Here is a 20,136-nt window from a genome sequence, read left to right on the forward strand (position 1 = left end):
CCATGGCTAAATCTCCATCGTTTAAGCCTCTAATAACAAAAATGGATACAAAGCAGTATAATCTCCCACTGTGTTGGGGGATCTGTGTGGGGGAAGATAAAACAAACCACTGATCAGAACTATGGCCCAAACAAGCAAGATCTGAGGGTGTCCCTCAAAGCTAACCCATTAAGTGACAGATCAGCAATGATGCTTGAATTTTTCTCTTTGTTTCTCAGGAGTGGAAAGAAAGAAAGAAAGAAAAACCTTCTTACTGGATTCCCTCTCTCTGCTCACTGCTATTTGCTTATAAATGCATCACTAAAAGTAAAAGCAAGGAAATCAATTTCCTGCTTCCTTCTTTCCACAATGGTAGGGTTGAAAGGAGATTGAGGAAAACGGACCACTACAACTGAAACTCAGGGAGTTCTATGGACACACATTTTATACCCTGTGGAACTGAAACAGGTAACTGAGAACATGAGCTTCTGCAACCAATGTACACATCAGCTTGTTGCCAGATCTAGTGTAATAAGGGTCTTGCATTGGGTGGTCTTCGTTGGCACTGTAGAAAAACTACTTTGATCAGCACAGGAAAGTACATCAGCACTTTTCCTTCCTACCACTTCTTTTTTCTTGCTGTTTGGTTTGTTTTTGTTTTTGTTTGCCTTGGTGTTTTGTTTTTTTGGCATTCCTGGATAGGCTTGACCTACCTCCCACTTCTTTTCTCCAAGTTCTTCTGATTAAAGGAAACAAAGATAGGCAGATGCTAAAAAAAAAAAAAGCTGCATAAAACCTAGATTTAAATGAGTACAAATCCGACACTGAATCCCACAAAATTTGCTGCTGAGAGAGGGGTGGGAGGCCTGCCAATAATTGTGTTTCCCTGGGCTGCACACGCAAAGGAGCAGACTTTGGGATCAGAGGGCCATCCTTGGTGGCATCGTGCCTTAGGAGGATGCTTGATGGCTCTCTGAATCTCAGACTCAGTGTCTGAACAGGGTCTAAAGACAGCAAGCATGTAGAACTTTACATCTCGTGCATATTTTGCTATTCTGCTCCCATTTTCCATCTCTTTCCCAGGTTTTCTTGAACAAAAACGGACTCTGCTGACTCTGCCTTCTCTTTGGGAATTCAAGGCACTGTGAGTTCCCACAAGCCACAGCCACTATCAACATGCAGACCCTCAGACACCAGACACCAACTACTCTATACACAGTGGGTTCCATGAAGTCGACGAGCACATTGCCAAGTACTGGCCCAGGCCCTGGGAACGTGGGGTAGAAGCTACAATTTTTGAACCTCCTAAGTGACAGGGGCTATGATAAGCACTATTACCATCTAATTTAATTTAACTGAAAAGTTATCTCTAGCCCAATTTTACAGATGAGGACTGCAGCCTCAAAAAGCAAAAGTAACTTGCCCAAGGTCACCCATGTAGGAACCACTGAGTTAGGTTCCAATCTATCTGACCGGCTGATTCCAAGATCTAGGCTCCCTCCAACTGGCCCATTTGCTTCCTGTAAGAAGAATACAGCACGTTTCTTTCTTTTATATCTCTTTCTTTAATAATAATAATTTTTTTAAAGCAGTTCTGAGAGCCTTGGGACATGGCTAGAAGACCAGTCCTTGGAAAGCAGGGAACAAGAAAAGGAGCTCAATCACGGAGATCATGGAAATCCAGTGGTTAGAATGTTAGAATGAGGGGAGCCGGACGATGGATTGGGGGACAGTCCAACTGACCACAGGTCTGGGGCTCTTCATATTCCCTCTGCCCTGGCCGGCCAACACTGAAATCCAAGCCTTGGCTGGAAGAGCCAATATGTTTTGCTGTAACCAGGGAAGATAAGTGGGTTCTAGACAAGGGAAATTAAAGTGAAAATTAGATTAAAAAAAAAAAAAGTGGCCTTTGGTGGCAGGTCAGGTCTGAGAGGTACAGAGCCTGCCCCCTAGCTTCTCCTCCCAGAGTTCTGAGGAACTTGGAAGAAATGAAGGTGTTCCCAGGCAAAGTGACTCAAAAATCCCCAGAGAGGAGGGATAGAGAGAACACTCCACTGCTGTGGGATGAAGAGGGCTGAATGAATCTCAGAAGCCTTTGCTCGTCCAGATCAGAAACTCAGAGTGGAGGCTGGGGACCCCTAGTGCCTCCAGAGCCAGGGGCCAACTAACATTCTCTGGTCAAACCAGCGATTTGCTGGGCAAATTAGGGTCTCAGGGAAGAGTTGACCAGCATCCCCAGAGAATGCCCATCTGTGAAGCATTACTATGCCACAGGAAGAGTCATTGGTAGGGACAGGAGAACAATGCAGCAGCAGCAGCAGCAGAAAATAGATGAGAGCCCCAGCCTGCCTCTGAATTGGGTACTTTTTCCAACAGGCTAAATGCAACTCAAGCTGAACTGAAGCCTTTCTTTCCTCCTAGCTATACATATCCTAACCTACCTTCCTTTCTTTTTCTTTCTCTCTCTCTCTTCCTTCCTTCCTTCCTTTCTTTTTTAAGATTTTATTTATTTATTTGAGAGAGAGAGAGAGAGAGAGACCAAGTAGGGGAAGGGACAAAAGGAGAGGGAGAGAATCTCAAGCCGACTCCTCACTGAGCATGGAGCCCAACAGGGGGCTCAATCCCAGGACCCCGGGATCATGACCAGAGCTGAAGACAGCTTCTTAACTGACTGAGCCGCCCAGGCACCCCAGTCCTAACCTTCTTTCAATAATCTACAGAAGTCCACTTCTTCCATCCATCTCTTTCTTGTATTTATAGATTTATGGCACTTTTAATTTTATTTTATTCTTTTTTTTATTCTTTTTTATTATGTTATGTTAGTCACCATACAGTGCACTATTAGTTTTTGATGAGTGTTCCATGATTCACTGTTTGTGTATAACACCCAGGGCTCCATGCAATACGTGCTCTCCTTAATACACATCACTGGGCTCATCCATCCTCCCCCCAAAACCCTCAGTTTGTTTCTCGGATTTCTCCGATTTCCCCCCCTTCACTTTTCCCTTCCTTCTCCTAATGTCCTCCATTCTATTCCTTATGTTCCACAAGTAAGTGAAACCATATGATAATTGACTTTCTCTGCTTGACTTATTTCACTCAACATATTTATATGACTTATTCCGCACTTAATGTTACTTGCCCTGCGATTTAGTTTTTCCAACTATGTGCGTTGTTTCTCCCCACATGTATCTTACACTTACCTACTGAATATACAAGGCATGTTGTTAAAAGTTAGTGGAGACTAATGTCTGGGATGGTCTTTTCCTCTTCTTATCATGAAATCCCCTCCTTTGATTTGAATGTTTGTACACATGTGCAGAGAACATCCTTCTTTTTTACAGAGCCCACCTTCCTTCTTTCTGCCCAACAGTGGTGGAAAAGAGCTACACCTTACAGGCCAGAGTGTCTGACAGAACGTGAAGTGACATGACATGGTCTTACTCTAGACTCAAGCTCTCGACCCTGCTAACTTTTATTGGCTTTGACCTTATATTTCACCTATATCTACCCAGGGACGGGGACACTTTATCTTCCCCCATTAAAGTGTAGTGTCCATTCTCTGACACTTAAGTTTCTACCACGTGTCTGAGACCTAAGCTCATTGTTGACCTCTGTCACTGTTTCTCTGCCCTCTGAACACTGACCCATTCTCTGGGCTTACTCCAGTTTCGATTCTGATAGTTCTCTGACATTTCATCATGCTGCAGAGCTGAGCTGGGACACCTCCCATGCAGTAGAGCTAGAATTTCTATCTAGTCAGTTCAGAACCTATGGACATTGGACTTACAAAATCTCATGCCTTCAGTTAGACAAAGAGCTGGCCTTTAAAGTCTTCTCTACCATCATCCTCCCCTTTGTTCTCCCCTCTGACCCACACATTTAGTTTACTAATTCAGCATACCTGAAGAGAATCTGACCCAGATGATTTGCTTATATTCCAAGGCAGACCGGTCATAAATTCTCTAGGCTCATCTAGACAAAGACCTTATTCTCTATCATAAAAGCCTCTTGCCATGCGCCTTGGGGAAACTAGGAAAGTTTCTAGTTCTGCAGCTAGTATGGGGAGAGGTGTATTATTTGCTTTTCCAGATGAGGACTGGGCATATATCTTTCCATGGAAAACAATGTTAAGAAGTGATGGTTAGTTTACCTGAAATATTATTCTTTGGGGGATGTTACATGAAAAATGGGTCTTTATGGGCTAATACATAGAAACCTCTCATATAGAATAATATTTCTACAGAAAATGACTTATAAGTTCTACATTGGCAATAATTTTTAAGACAAAAGTCCAAGCAAAAATTTAGGCAAGCATGAAATCCAAGTTGCTCCAAGAGACCTTCTCTAACAAACATAACATTAAAGCAGTGGTATGGGGCACCTGCTTGGCTCAGTTGGTTAAGTGTCTGCCTTTGGCTCAGGTCTTGATCTCGAGGTCCTGGGATTGAGCACCCCCTCCTTGATCTTCCTGCTCAGTAGGGAGTCCACTTCTCCCTCTCTCTCTGCCCCTCCACCCTGCTCATGTTCTCTCTCTCTAACAAATAAATAAAATCTTAAAATAAAGCAGCAACAAAATTAAATGAATAAAATACTCCTCTATGAATATACATATGAGTAGTATAAATATGTTTCATATTAAAGACAAAATTCTATTCCAACATACCTGCTGTCTTCCTCCAGTCTTATCTTGGATAATCGTCCTGATAATAGCACCAGTAAACACACAAGATCTAAAAAATGAGCTGATGACATTGCAAAGGCCAATGGCTATTAAATCCTGTAAAGAAATGGCAAACACATTTGGCCCACTGTTTGTGGAAGAAGGCAGGATTGAGTTTGAACTCAAGGTATACTGTCTATTTCTTAGGTTTGACAATAAGATTGTTTCCATTATTTTAGACAACACTGAAATATTCTTAGAAAAAACAAAAGGATGGAAAATCTGATTCCTGGACTAACTCGAATCTTCATTTTAGCTAGCCATCATAAGAAAAGCACTTTTTCAAAGTGAGAAATGAATTTTTTGTCTTATTATTCCCTTTCACATGATTACTGGGACATAGAATGGCAGAGGGAAACATAGTACTATTTTTCCTCCCTCCCTTTTATACTACCTCAAAATCAAAGTGGGATACCTCTTGCTTTCACATCTCTCTTTGGAGTTCTAGGAAAAGAGCCAAACTTAGAATAGTGGGGAAATTAAACAAACAAACAAAGAAGGACTGTTTCTGGGAGAGTAGTGTAATTATGTTAGTAGCCTGGTTTTGATATTCCCTAGCATTTCTTATTGTGCCTTAGTATGTGCTTGACTCCTCAGGACTTTGGAAAGAAAGACAAAATTAAGAGAGGAATTCTGCTAGCTTAACAACACGATGCCATATGTTATCTTCTTGCCTCCCTACACCATAGCTGTTCTGGGGGAATAACATTCGTGTTAATTTAAGTGACTTCAAAGTTAAGTATGCCACACTCCTCAAAAATCCTTGGGTAATTATAATTCAAATTACAGTCTCACTGACTCTCTGGTTACAAAGAATGCAGCCTTCACATTAGCAGGAGACTCAGATTGGAGAACAAAGACATAAGGTCAGAGGATATAAGAGAAAGGCCTGTCATCTCACCTGGTTGGAATTCACGTAGTAGTTATGGTAACTGGCAATCTTCTTGCCCAGAAATATGAGCAGAGAGGAGCTCACTAAAGCTAAGGAGAAGGCTTCTAAAATAAGTTCAGGAAGAATCTTCAAATCTGGTGTCACAGGAAACATGAAGCTGGAATAAAATGGTGGAATCATACCTAGATAGCAGGAACAACTTATTGGTCCCTCCCCCACTCCAGACTTATCATGTGGGGCAACTGGAATGACCCTTAAAAAAAAAAAATAACAATAAGAGATAAGAAGAACAACTGAGGCAGCAGCCTACCAAAACCCACAAGCAAACACAGCCAGGTTATAAAAGCCGTTGTGAGAACATGCTCTGCTATCTTCCAGGTCAACGTTTTTGCCACATAGCAACAGCAACAAACAGGACAGGGAAGCAACAAAGATTGATGGAAAATGGCTCATCCACGCTGTTGGGAGACCATACCAGTGGATAAACAACAGGCAGATACCACGTCTATGATGGGTTACAGCTAAAAAGCTCAATGAATTCTATTCTACTCATCCTCAAATCTTTCAGGGTATAACTTAAATCACTGTCCTTTGTACCAATTACTTCCAATTCTAACCACACCTTCCATTCTACAGTTTTTCCCCCCAATTTTTTTGACTTGGTAAATATGCATAACATGAAATCTACCATCTTACCCATGTTCAAGTGTACCAATGGCGGTAAATATATTCATAACGTGCGACCATCTCCATCATCCACATCTGACACTCACCTTGTAAAACTGAAACTGTATTAATCCCGTTAACCAATAACTCTCCATTTCCCCCCTCCCTCCCTCAGCCCTGGTAACCACCTTTCTCCTTTCTGTCTTGATGATTTGGACTATTCTCAGCACCCCATAAAAGTGGAGTCATACAGTGTTTGTCTTTTTGTGACTGGCTTAGTCCACTCAACATAGTGACCTCGAAGTCCTGCTGAAGGCAGATGCTTAACCGACTGAGCCACCCAGGTGCCCCCAAACTAGTAATTCTTTTAAATGTATTGGTCTCTTAAATATATGTAAAAAATAAAGAGTGGAATTACAAACCATTGTTAAAAACATTAGTTTTTATAATTTCCCAATATTTACCTTTATTAAGATCCTTATTTCTTTATACAGCTTTAAGCTACTGTCTAGTGTCCTTTCATTTCACCCTGCAAAACTCCCTTGAGCATATCTTGCATAGCAGTTCAAGTGGTAATAAACTCCTTCAGCTTTTGTCTATCTGAGAATGCTTTAATTTCTCCTTCACTTTTGAGGGAAAATTTTGCAGGATATAGGATTCTTGGTTGACAGTTTTCTTTTTCTTTTAGCACTTTGAATATGTTGGCCCACTGCATTCTCACCTCCAAAGTTTCTGATGAAAAATCTTTTCATTACTTTATTGATAAGCCCTTGTGTATGTATGAGTCACTTCTCTTTTTGCTTTCAAGATTCTCTGTCTTTTTTTTTTTTTAAAGATTTTATTTGTTTGACAGACAGAGATCACAAGTATGCAGAGAGGCAGGCAGAGAGGTGGGGGGAAGCAGGCTCCCCACTGAGCAGAGAGTCTGATGTGGGGCTCGATTCCAGGACCCTGAGATCATGACCTGAGCCAAAGGCAGAGGCTTAACCCACTGAGCCACCCAGGCGCCTCTCTCTTTGTCTTTTGAAGTTCGATTTTGAATCTAGATACAGGTGTCTTGGAGTTTCTCTAACTAGGAATTTGTTAGATTTAGGCATTTACATTCATGTCTTCCATCAAATTTGGGAAGTTTTCAGCCATTTTTTTTCTTCAAATATTGTTCCCCATCTCTTTCTTTCTCTCATCTCCTTCTGAGACTCCCATGAAATGTATGTTGTTCTACTTGATGGTGTCCCATAGGTCCTTACAGCTCTGTTCATTTTTCTCTGATCTTTTTTCCTTCTGTTCCTCAGACTCAATAATTTCCATTATCTTCAAGTTCACCAAGTCCTTCTTCTGACTGCTCAAATCTGTTTTTGAATCCCTCTAGTGAATTTTCCTGTTATTGTACTTCTTAGCCCTGTAACTTCTTTTTGGTTTCTTTTTAAGTTTTCTGTGTCTTTATTGATATTTCCATTTTGTTCATACATTGTTTTCATGACTTTCTCCACATTTTCCTTTAGTTCTTTAAGTATTTTTAAGACAAGTGTTTAAAGTCTTATGCTCATTGATCTGCCATCAGGCCTTTTTCAGGACAACTGTTGTTCTTGTTTCTTTTTTCTTTTGAATGAACCATACTTCCTTTATCTGCCTTCAGATTTTTGTGGAATATTGTGTATTTGAATCTAATAATGTGATAACCTGGAAATCAGATTCTCCTCATTCCCAGAGTTTGCTGTTTTTTGTAATTGTTCTGTTGTTGTTATTGTTGTAGGCTGTTTTTATGCTGAGGATAAGCTTGATGTATAAACTTAAGGTTTTCTCAGGGTTTTTCTGAGCCTGTACCTTTCTCTGGGCATGGGTAGTTATGTTCTAATTTTTCTTATATATACAGTTTTTTAAAAATCTCCTAATCTTTAATGTATGACTTCCAAAAGGGGAAAAAAGAGAAAAATGAAGAAAAAAAGGGGCACTACCCCTTTAAATCCCTTGGAAGTCACTTTTACCAGAGGGGGAGGGACTTGCAACAAATGGGAGCTGAGGTGCAACAACAATGGCTGTTCACCTTTTTGTTTGCACCTCTGTGGTCAGCAGTAGCAATCAGCAATTGGAGGAAAGATCCTCAATATTTGGAGGACAGGGTCTTCTTTGCCCATGCTTCCTCCCTCAAGTTGTGTGCAAGTTGCTTCAGGTATTCCACTGCCTGCCATAAGGCTAGATGTGGGGGATGGTAGCTGTCACTGTGCTAAGAGCTGAAATTTCCTGAAATTAATTGCAATTTACCACCCATGCCTTCCCCTAGAGGTTACAAGGCTTCAATAGGCTATAGAGTTCCAAAATAGTCAGACAGATTCTGCTAGTGCAATTTTTTCAAGGCGGGGAGAGAGATTCCTGGTGCTTTTTATTCTAACATCTCCCCAAATCCTCTTTCAACTCCTGTTGATTTGAGGTCACCAGATTGTTGAGACTTGTCCATCTTGCTGGTAGTCACTGTCATCTAATTCTATTAAGTCAATATATATATAATTTCTTCTAAGATCACATCATATAAAACATTGCCAGTCTCATATTACCACGAGTAGAACTTCTTCCCAGGTATATCTCCCACCATATTGTTAACCAGGAAAATCTCCTTAAGACAATAAACTTTCTTCTTTGTCAGTATTACTGTCAGATTGCTGATCAGAGAATTAAAGATTATCTTGCTTCTTATAGGAATGGATGCTTGTCTGTTTGTGAATGGGTTTAGGAATTTCACTCTGTTACCCAGAGTATCTAAGACAGGTTCTGTGTGGTCAATTTTAGGCTGACTTCTTAGGACTCAGAGACTGATTTTGGTTCCCTTCATGGGCATGCATCATTGAGTAACACTCATAAATATTTGGTAATTTATTTATTTTTTTTTAAAGATTTTATTTATTTATTTGACAGAGAGAGACCACAAGCAGACGGAGAGGCAGGCAGAGAGAGAGAGAGAGAGGGAAGCAGGCTCCCCGCTGAGCAGAGAGCCCGATGCGGGACTCGATCCCAGGACCCTGAGATCATGACCCGAGCCGAAGGCAGCGGCTTAACCCACTGAGCCACCCAGGTGCCCAGGTAATTTATTTTTAATGTGGAGAATTTCCCAATATTTGCAAAAGAAGAAAGGATGGTATAGTGAGCTCTTGTGTACCCATCACTCACTTTGAACATTTAACAATTTATAATCAGTCTTATTTCATTTGTACTCCTACCCACTGCCTATTCCAAGATTATTTTGAAGCAAATACCAGGCATTCTATAGTTTTAAAATTTGAAAGATATACACAGGAAGATTAATACCAACTTATCAATATAATCAAATATACAATTAATGTTCAAACTTTCCCAAATGCCTTATAAATATATATTTAACAGTTTGTTTCAATTAGAACCCAAATAAGATCCATATGTTACAATTGGTTGTTATGTCTCTTAAATCTCTTTTAAGCTATAGGTTCTTGCTCCATATTTTTGTTTTTCCTCCCTGCAACAAAAGCTGTTGTTGTTGTTGTTAAAGAAACCTGAACACTGGTCCTTTTCCCAAAAGATTTTGCTAATTGCATCTCTGAATTATCATTTAACATATTCCTCTTTTGTATTTCTTATAAACTGGTAGTTAGCCTTTCGGGTTTGGTCAGATATGGGCTAGTTTTTGGGGGCAAAAATATTTCATAGGTGGTAGTGTGTAATTCTGTCAGGAGGCATAAGATGTCTTTTTTAAAAAACTATAATCAGAGGGGTGCCTGGGTGGCTCAGTGGGTTAAAGCCTCTGTTTTCGGCCCAGGTCATGGTCCCAGGGTCCTGGGATCGAGCCTCGCATCCGGTTCTCTGCTCAGCAAGGAGCCTGCTTCCCTCTCTCTCTGCCTGTCTCTCTGCCTACTTGTGATCTCTGTCTGTCAAATAAATAAATAAAATTTACAAAAAACTATAATTAGAAGCACCTGGTTGGCTGAGGGTCAAGCCTCTGCCTTCTGCTCAGGTTATAATCTCGGGGTCCTGGAATTGAGCCCTGCCCTCTGTGGGAAGTCTGCTTGGAGTTCTTTCCCTCTGTCCCTCCACCTGCTTGTGCTTGTGTTTTCTCTCTAGAATATATAAACAAATCTTTAAAATAAAGATTGTTCTATTTCTGTGCGAAATACCATTGGAACTTTGATAGAATTGCATTGAATTTGTAGATTGCTTTGGATAGTATGAACATTTTAACAATATTAGTTCTTCCAATCCATGAGGATGGAATATTTTTCCATTTATTTGTGTCTTCTTCAATTTCTTTCATCAATGTCTTATAGTTTTCAGTATACATGTCTTCCACCTCCTTCATTAAATTTATTCTTATGTATTTTATTCTTTTTCATGCAATTATAAATGGGATTGTTTTCTTAATTTCTTTTTCTGATAGCTCGTTATTGTGTCTTTTTGTGATGTTAACAGATGTTACACTAGTATACTTTAATGGTGATATCCTAATTCTATAATTCCTTCTCCCCTAAATGGCTGTAATACTTGTATAAAGTGAAGTATCTGAATATCAATGATTTGGATCTCCCAAAGAGCAGTTCTTATAGGAAGAGCATGATAAATGCTTACTTTGTTCTTTTTATTTAACAATTTACAAAATAACAAAAGTTGGTTCTACAGCATTTTGGGATGGTGAAAAAAATGGGTTTGCTCTTAAAAGAAAAAGATTTTATTCATTTATCTGAGAGAGAGAGAGAGAGAGAAAGCAGTGGAGAGGGGCAGAAGGAGAAAGAGAAAAGGAGACCACTCGTTGAACAGGAAGCCCAACATGGGACTTGACTCCAGGAATCAGGACCTGAACTGAAGGCAGACGCCCAAATGACTGAGCTACCCACCTCTTTTAGAATTTTTATATTCACTGATTTAAACATATTTTATATGTTTTGCTGGTAAAAACCTCAAAGTGATATATAGATTCAAGGCAATACCTATCAAAATTTCAATGACTCTTTCGCAGAAATGGAAAAGCTGATTCTAAAAAGAAGAATAAAGGTGGAGGGCTCAGGGTATTCCATTTCAAAACTTACTGTGAAACTGTAGTAATTAAGATTGGTATACAGATCAACAGAAAAGAATTGAGAGTTCAGAAATAAACTCAAACATTCATGGTCAATTGATTTTCACCAAGAGTGCCAAGACCACTAAATTGGGAAAGAACAGTCTCATCACCAAATAGTATGCAGACAATTGGATATTCACATGCAAAAGAATGAAGTCAGAGCCCTATCTTACAACATATACAACAATGAACTTGAAATGGATTAAAGGCCTAAATATAGACCTGAAACTATAAGATTCTTAGAAGAAAACATATAGGTAAATCTTCATGACCTTGGATCACATTACATGACTTTGTAATACCAAAAGCTCAAACAACAAAGGAAAAAATGAATTGGACTTCATCAAAATTAAAAATCTTTGTGCTTTCAAGGATCTGCTGAGGAAGTGAAATGACAGCCCACAGTAAAGGAGAAAATTCTTACAAACTGTATATCTGAGAAGGGTCAAGTATCCCAAATTCCTACAACTCAACAACAAAAAGACAAATAACCCAATTAAAAATAGTCTAAGGGCTCGAATAGATATTTCTTTAAAAAGATATACAAATGACCAGTAGGCACATGAAAAAATGCTCAACATCATTAGCCCTTAGAGAAATGCAGATCAAAGTCAGAATGATGTACCAACTCATACTTACTAAAAGGATAATAACAATAATAATAATAATAAAAAACAGCAAATGTTGGTGAGCATAGGAAGAAATTGGAACTTTGTGCATTACTGGTGGGAAAGTAAAATGGTGCTGCTGCTGTAGAAAATAGTTTGGCAGCTCCTTAACAAGTTCAACATAGAATTACCATATGACCCAACAAAAATCTACTCTTACATATAACTCAAAAGGAATGAAAACAGGTGCTCAAAAGAAAAACCTGCAGATCAATATAGCCCTATTTATAATAACCAAAAGTTGGAAAGAAATGAAATGTCTATCAACTGATGAACAGATTAACAAAAGGTGGTATATCCATATAATGGAATATTATTCAGCCATAAATAGGAATTATCCATGGTACAATACGGATGAATCTTGAAAATATTATGCTGAGTGAAAGAAGCTAGAGTCAAAACACCACACATTTTATGATTCCATTGCAGAATAAGCAAATTCCTAGAAGTAGAAATTAGATTAAGGGGTACCTGGCTGGCTCAGTCAGTAGAACATGTAACTCTTGATCTTGGGGTTGTGAGTTCAAGTCCCATGTGCGGTGTGGAGTTTACGTAAATTAAAAAATTAAAATAAAAATAAAAGAAATTAGCCCAGGGCTGTGGAGGGGAACAAATGGGACAGGGCTTCTTTTTGGGGGGTGATAAAATATTTTAAAATTAGATAGCAATGATGGTTGTACAACTTTGAGAATATACTAAAATCAACGAAAGTGTATAGTTTAAAATGGTGAATTTTATGGTATGTGAATTATACATTAGTAAAGCTGTTATTAAAACAAGATAGTAAGAAAATATTATAAATAACTTTTTGTCAATATATTTGACACTTTAAATGGGCAAATTCTTTGAATCACCAAAATTGAGTACTCTCAAGAATTCTGGATAACCTGACGTATAGAGAAAGTTTATGTAACTTAATAGTAATTGTACTTAAATAATAGCCTATTAAAAATTGAATTTGTAGTTAAGAACCTTTCCACAATGAAAACTTCAGGCTTAAATATCTTCACTGATGAATTCTACCATGAAGAAATAATGCCAGTTCTATAGAAACTTTTCCAGAAATTAAAGACAAGAGAAAACATCCAAAGCATTTTATAATGTCTACAATACTCTGATACTAAAGCCAGATACAGATATTACAAGAAAAGAAACTCTCAGGCCAATATACATAAATGCAAAAATTCTTACCATCATTTTAGCAAGTCAATATACAAAAGGTAATCATATATCATTACTAAGTGAGGTTTATCTGAGGATGCAATGTTGGTTTAACATTCAAAAATCAATCATGATATTAACAGACTAAAAAAGGAAAAGAAATTTCATGATTTGAGGGCCAGTATTGTTTTCCCATGGATCCGTAAAATAATCCCTCAAACTGAATTTGGAAGCACACATATGCTTTGGTTTCTATATCTCTAGATTTATTTTCTAAGTAAAAACAAAACAAAACAAAACATTGAAATGTTTCAGATGAAGTTTGCTATTTGAAATGTTAATTCTTTTGATTATTTTTATCCTTTCATCAAGATACAGATACAGGACTCCATAACTGACTTCCAAAATTTTGTGTAAAACCCACATTCAGTAAAATGAACAATGTGTTAAATATCACTTGGGAAAATTATTTTAAAATATATTTTGTGATGTATTTATATTTAATCCCTTATCTAATGAAATGTTATTAGTTTCTGCATTTTCAATTTTATTTTCTTTAGAATAAGAAGCATCCTACTGTACATTATTATGTATAGGAATCTAAATTCCTATTTTTAAATATCTTTTCCTTCACCATCTATGTCTGTTTTAGTTCCCTATTTAAAATATACTTATAACTTACAAGCACCTAGGTCTTTTCTAGGTAATGAGCTAGATAGAAATATAACTGAAGGCTCAAAGCCAGATATTTAACCTTTTGTTAAATTTCCCCTTTTTGTACTTTTAAGAAATTAGAGAAAAACATGGCTATCCCAAGGAGGTATACAGTAAATGGAATATATTGCCCAAATCTCTGTCAGTAAACCTTAAATATTCAGTATGCTAACACAAACTACTCTTTTTCCTTTCTGGTGTTCTCTAACATTTAATTCTTTGTTAGCAGTTTAGGTTACAAGGACACATGGTCACAGAAAAAACTAACTTAAATTGTTCAAATTTTCTAATCTTTAGCAACCTCAGATAAACATATAATAAAAAGGGAAGTTCAAAGCAATACCTAACAAAAAAAGAAAGCAATACCTAAAATTAAATTTTTGAAATGCTTACCTATCTATCTATACCCTCAATCTTGTGATGAAACAAGCAAAAGTTGACCATATGGTTTTTAAGTCATCAATAGAGTGATTCTAATCAGAGATTTTGGAATTAAATAGAAAATGGGCTCAAAAGTAGCTGTGCCCCGACCAACTGTGTGATGGCAGAGAAAAAATTTAAATTGGTAAACCTTAGTTTCTTCAGCCATAAAAAGGAGTATTACTGGGTGGTGAAAATGAAATAAAATAATTATTATCAATCTCATTGTTGTTCTTGTTATTTTTTTGTGAGAGCAAAGACGCAGTCTTATTTACCGTCGCATTCCTTGGCACCTTGGTGGTCTGCTCACATTTTTTTTTTTAACTGAACAGAATTGCAAATGATTTAGTCATCATTGGATTTCATGGAGAACTGATAGGACATGAGACTAATCCAATCCGCTTTCATCAAAAGTAGTCTATGTTGTGTTCTCCTGGAGTTTGCCGGTATCACTGACTCTTTGCAGTATTCCCCACTGAACAGCCTTAGGAAATAAACAACGCTCTTCAAAAGCCTGCCTGTGAATCAAGAAACTGCAGTGTATTGCCTTTCTTAGCTAAAGTGATTCATCTGATGAAGGTTACAGGGAACTAATATTTCCTAATAGGAGCAAGATTGACCCATAGTCACTGGTAGGAATTATAACGTAAATTCATCCCAAGTCCTTAAGAACTCCATAGGGCAGACTATTTGAAGATAGCTTTCTACTCAGAGTAATGAAATAATGCTTCTTAAGGACACTGCGGTCGAAGTGGGTGGAAACAGAGGGACACTCATCTCCTGAGCACTTAGCTCCAGGACAGAGGCCAGGAAAGCAGACGCATCTCTTGGTCCATCCTTAAGAGTTAGTCAGATAGGTATGGACGTTTTGAAGACCCAAGATGTACTGGGGAAAAAACTGTGTGTCTCTCTGGTATCTGGCGCCTCCAACAGTTTACTTGTGTAAAGGGACTGGCTCATCCAGGGGAAGAGAGTAAGAGGCTGACTGGAGAAACAAAGGGTTGTCCTAGTCCGTCTTCCTTCGTGGACCTCTGTATTCTAAAATGCATTGGAGCCCATTACCCATATTTGTCCGTGGTCAGGCTGCTAGTAGAGAATACCAGTCAGGCAGTGTGGTCAGAGGCTAAGCGAAGGTAACAGAAAGGGACAAGTAATCCTGAGAAGTGGAGTTACTGACCTATAAGGAATCATATCAATGAGCGTCCTGCTGGTTTCGGTGGCCATGCTTATCTTGTTGGCAAATGCAGTGAAGCCAAGAATCTGTAGGGGTTAAAATAAAAATGCATATGATCATCTCAAAATTATGAATTGCTTCCAGGAATAGAGGTGCATTTAGTCTTGGCGAGGTGGGGAATGAAATATATGTGGCAGTCCCCATGCATGAAAGTGAGAAAGAGAGGCGGGGCCAGTTCAGCAGACAGAGAAAGGTGGAAATCCTCTCTGACTCTTAGCTCCCTAAGCTCTCTTTATTTATTTATTTGTTTGTTTATTTTCAAGATTTATTTATTCATTTTAGAGAGCAAGGAGAGCATGTGGGGGGAAGGGGCAAAGTGGGGGAGAGACTCTCAAGCAGATTCCCCACTGAGCACAGAACCTGATGTGGGGCGAGGGAGGCTCGATCCCATAAGATCGTGACCTGAGCAGAAACCAAGAGTGGGAAGCTTAACTGACTGAGCCACCCAGATGCCCCCTCCCTTAGCTCTTTTTAGCCTTGTAGACAGAATGAAAAGCAACTTCAGCCTTGGTCTCTGACATGACAATGGGAATAAATGGATGCATTTACCAACTTGGAATATCTGGACCAAATATACACATGTTTTCAGGTAGTCGGTATTTTAAGGCCTCAGTTGTAGAAGTTTTTAGATCTAGAGACACTGTATCAAGATACATACACCTTTGGGGGATTGTTTAGGTATACTGAGAATCATATTACTGACTAACCCTTAAGAATAAATATAGAGCAGCATTTGATAGCACAAAGAAAAAGTCTTCAGCAAGGCAATGACTTGCTTTTTAATCTCCCTTTCATTTACTCCTAAAATAACAAGGCTCCTTTCCATTTCAACTAGGGGCAAAATAGACAACCTAGCAGCTGTTACACCTTATAGAGACCTCACACCAGAGCAAGTTAAGCCAGAGACAAAAGAACTTGATGCCCAGGTCTTAGCATAATAATTATGTAGCTGCTTTACCCCATTTTCCCTACTAACACATAAATCTTTTCCCAGGCTCTGCTGAGAGTTCAGACACTGAGCAGAATAGCAATTGGTTTATCTGTGATGCTGTGATCTGATGAAGACCCCTGGGAACCTTACAGGTCAGAAGGGAAAGAAAAATCTGGATCATAGCTTGACTCAGAAAAAAGTTTTCTTCTTTATATAGTTAAAGGACAAAAAGTGTGAAAACTGGCCAAGGAACTCTTTTTATTTCCAATATAAAGGTAATGCTTGCTCATAAAGGAACACAGGGAAAAATAGGAAAATTAAAAAGCAGAAGTAAATCACCCAAAGACAACTATTTTTGATGCCTGTTTGGTGTGTGTTATACAAATTAAATAAACATAGGCACAAACACACTCATATACATTTATAAGTGTTGAACATATAATATGTATAATTTCTTAGAGCTATAGGATTCCTGAATTATTTGTCAGTATATTCTACCTGGATCCCAGATACTGCCTTGAAACTTTCCCTTTCTATTTGACACTACGTGTTAAGGACAGATTGGTGGGTGTGTGCAGTTTCCTCCAGCATGTCTAAACAGTAAGTGTCTTGGTGGGTGCTGTGAGAAGCTTTTTACACCTCTAGGGCATAGCAACTCTCATCCTCCCTCTCCCATTTGCCTCACTGCCAGGGGAAACATGCAAGTCTTTTCTCAGTTCTAACGACATCTCTAATCCTTGCTACTTGGTGGACAGTGATCCTGATCACTTCACTTGCTTGATATGTGTATAAGTAATTATTGCAGGCTTTGATAACCTTTGAGCATAAATTAGGTCACAAAAAAGTGTACTGCCTAAACTGCAACAATTCTAAGTCTCCACAGACTCTTCTTGCTGATCTGTTTCTTCCCCCACTTCACTCCATGGTGCATCGTAATTATTTATAGCGCTCTCCAAAAGGAATGTCTTAACTGTGGCTCCCAAACCAATCTGTCAGCCATAGTGAACCCAGAATCCTCTATACTCTTCCTTCTTGCCTTTCCTAGAACTCTGGTTAATGTTCATTGCTTTCGAGGTTGCTTGAAGGAATATCACTACAATCCCTGCTGCTGATGTCTCTTAAAAGAGGGCTGATTTGCACAACGGGGATGGACCTTGAGGGCAATATGCTAAGTGACAAGAGCCATAGAGAGGAAGACAAATACTGTCTGGTATCACTTAAGTGTGGAATCTAAGAGCAAAAACAAAAACAGACTCACAGAAACAGAGAGTAGAAAAGGGTTGCCAGGAGCTGGGGGTTGAAGCAAATGGGGAAAGGTTGATAAAAATATACAAAAACATTCACGTTTAAGATGAATAAGGTCTGAGGGTCGAAGGTAACGCACGGTGACTATAGCTGATAACATTGCATTGTATGCAATGTAGAACTTAAATGTTCTCTCTCTCACTAAGAGTAGAACTTAAATGTTTTCTCTCTCTCTCTCTCTCTCTCTCTCTCACACACACACACACACACACACACATGCAAGATAGATACGTGAGGTGATGGAAATGTTAATTAACTAGATGGGCGAATCTTTTCACAATGTATCTGCATATGAAATCACCATGATGTACACTTTATATGCCAATTACACTTCAAGGAAAGCTGAAATTAGCGAAGAGTGCCAATATCTGCCTCACAGACGCCATCTGCTGGTGACTCCAAAGCCTCAGCTTCCTAAGGCATCTGAGCTGAGCTGGGTTCCATGAAAAGGAGAGGTTGGCACTGACTCCACTCTCTCGGCACCATTATTTCTGTATAGTGATTTGGGAAGTCTTTGATAAAAGTGGTCTTTCAGTTTCTAACCTTTACAAACTAATAGCTTTTCAGCTACTCCAACGAAGAAAGAATATACAGCTCCACGAGAAGTAGACAACAGTTATAAGACAAAGCTTGGTCTCAAATTCCAAAGCAATTCCCATACTGTTTTAATCATGCTGGGTATAGACATGGATTCTTTAGTATAGAGTTAGGTGGCAACATACAAATCATGAGAACTTAGTGTTATTTTTTTGCCCACACAGTCTATTGTGGGCCAGTGTCTTTTCAGGGCAACTTCTTTGCAAACAGTGCCTCAGGGATCCAGGCAAATTCCACCTGGGGACCCTGTTATTTCAACAGGCAGCCCTATGATTACCACAGCAGGAAGAGAAAGAACATGGGGACTCTCATGCTTTCTCCTATGCTTTGGCTCCAAAGTCACTGGCCCTGCTTAAGTACAAGGCAGCTGGGAAATTTAAGGCAAAACATGGACATCTGTTGAACTTCAAGCATCTCTGCAACAGAACACTTCTTAAGGGGAAATTAATTCTTGTGGATCCCCAAGCATTCAGCAATCCTAATACGAGAAATGCTAACTTTAAAAGACTGATCTTTATTTATGAAAATGTCTTTATCATTGTAAAAATGTTAATCATAACTGCAAAAGATAACTTTTACCAGATTTTTTTTTTTTTTAAGAAAGAAGAAATGTTATCATTAGCTAGCGGTGAGCCCCAGCTCTGCCACTTACTAATGACATGGATTAGGCAATCTATTTAACATCTCACCTCCCTCAATTTCTCTACTGTAGTATAGTGAGAATGAAAGGAGGCTGAAAACAGTATGATGGCAACACTATTAAAATAGAAACAGGGACAGCAGGCTGGCTCAGTCAGTAGAGCATGTGACTCCTGATCTCCAGTTGTAAGTTCAAACCCCACATTAGGGGTGGAGATTACTTAAAGATAAAATCTTAAAAAATAAAATAAAATAGGAACAACATTCTACGTAGAAGACAGAAATTCACCAACACTGAGCACAGGCCTATCATACATATTTGAAGGAAGAAAACTGAATAACTGAAAATCCAAAATTATCTATTGTAATTGACTTTGGAAGGTGTGGAAATTTCTATTCTTCCATTTTTTTCTTATTTTTTCAAAGTTGCTAGAATGAGGGGTACCTGGGTGGCTCAGTTAAGTGTCTGCCTTTGGCATAGGTCATGAACCCAGGGTCCTGGGATCCAGCACTGTACTGGGCTCCCTGCTCAGCAGGGAGTCTGCTTATCCTTCTCCCTCTGTCCCTGCCCCTGCCTGTTCTCTTTCCCTCTCTAAAAAAAAAAAAAAAAAAAAAAAAAAGCAAAAAATCTAGAATGAGCCGGGGTTATTTCCATAAGGGGAAAAAATCCTATTTCTAAAATACTATGAAAGAGGCAATAGAGAAAAGTACTTTAAAAATAAGCATGTTTTACAAATATAAGCCAGTATTTTAAGTTAAATGTATTCTACTTTGTCACAATTCAACATATGTTTTTATTTTATTTATTTATTAATAGATTTTATTTATTTATTTGACAAGAGATCACAAGTAGGCAGAGAGGCAGGCAGAGAGAGAGAGGGAAGCAGGCTCCCTGCTGAGCAAAGATCCTGACACTGAACTCGATCCCAGGACCCTGAGATCATGACCTGAGGCGAAGGCAGAGGCTTAACCCACTGAGCCACCCAGGCGCCCTATTTATTTATTTTTGAAAAGATTTTATTTATTTATTTGACAGAGAGAGATCACAAGTAGGCAGAAAGGCAGGCAGAGAGAGAGGAGGAAGCAGGCTCCCTGAGGAGCAGAGAGCCAGATGTGGGGCTCGATTCCAG

The 20,136-nt window shown here is 38.8% G+C and overlaps 1 protein-coding gene across 1 annotated transcript in view; it reads right to left on the minus strand.

Moving 5' to 3' along the window:
- The window catches only part of LOC111152460 (solute carrier family 26 member 8), a 78,058-nt gene that overhangs the window by 17,243 nt on the left and 40,679 nt on the right, over nt 1–20,136 (minus strand). Inside the window, 3 exon segments of the mRNA XM_022510952.1 lie at nt 4,646–4,759; nt 5,604–5,751; nt 15,478–15,560. Coding sequence (XP_022366660.1) covers nt 4,646–4,759; nt 5,604–5,751; nt 15,478–15,560 — 345 coding nt within the window.

The sequence above is a fragment of the Enhydra lutris genome, unplaced genomic scaffold (assembly GCF_002288905.1).
Source record: "Enhydra lutris kenyoni isolate GAN:26980312 unplaced genomic scaffold, ASM228890v2 scaffoldscaffold28, whole genome shotgun sequence".
NCBI classification, from domain to species: Eukaryota; Metazoa; Chordata; class Mammalia; order Carnivora; family Mustelidae; genus Enhydra; species Enhydra lutris.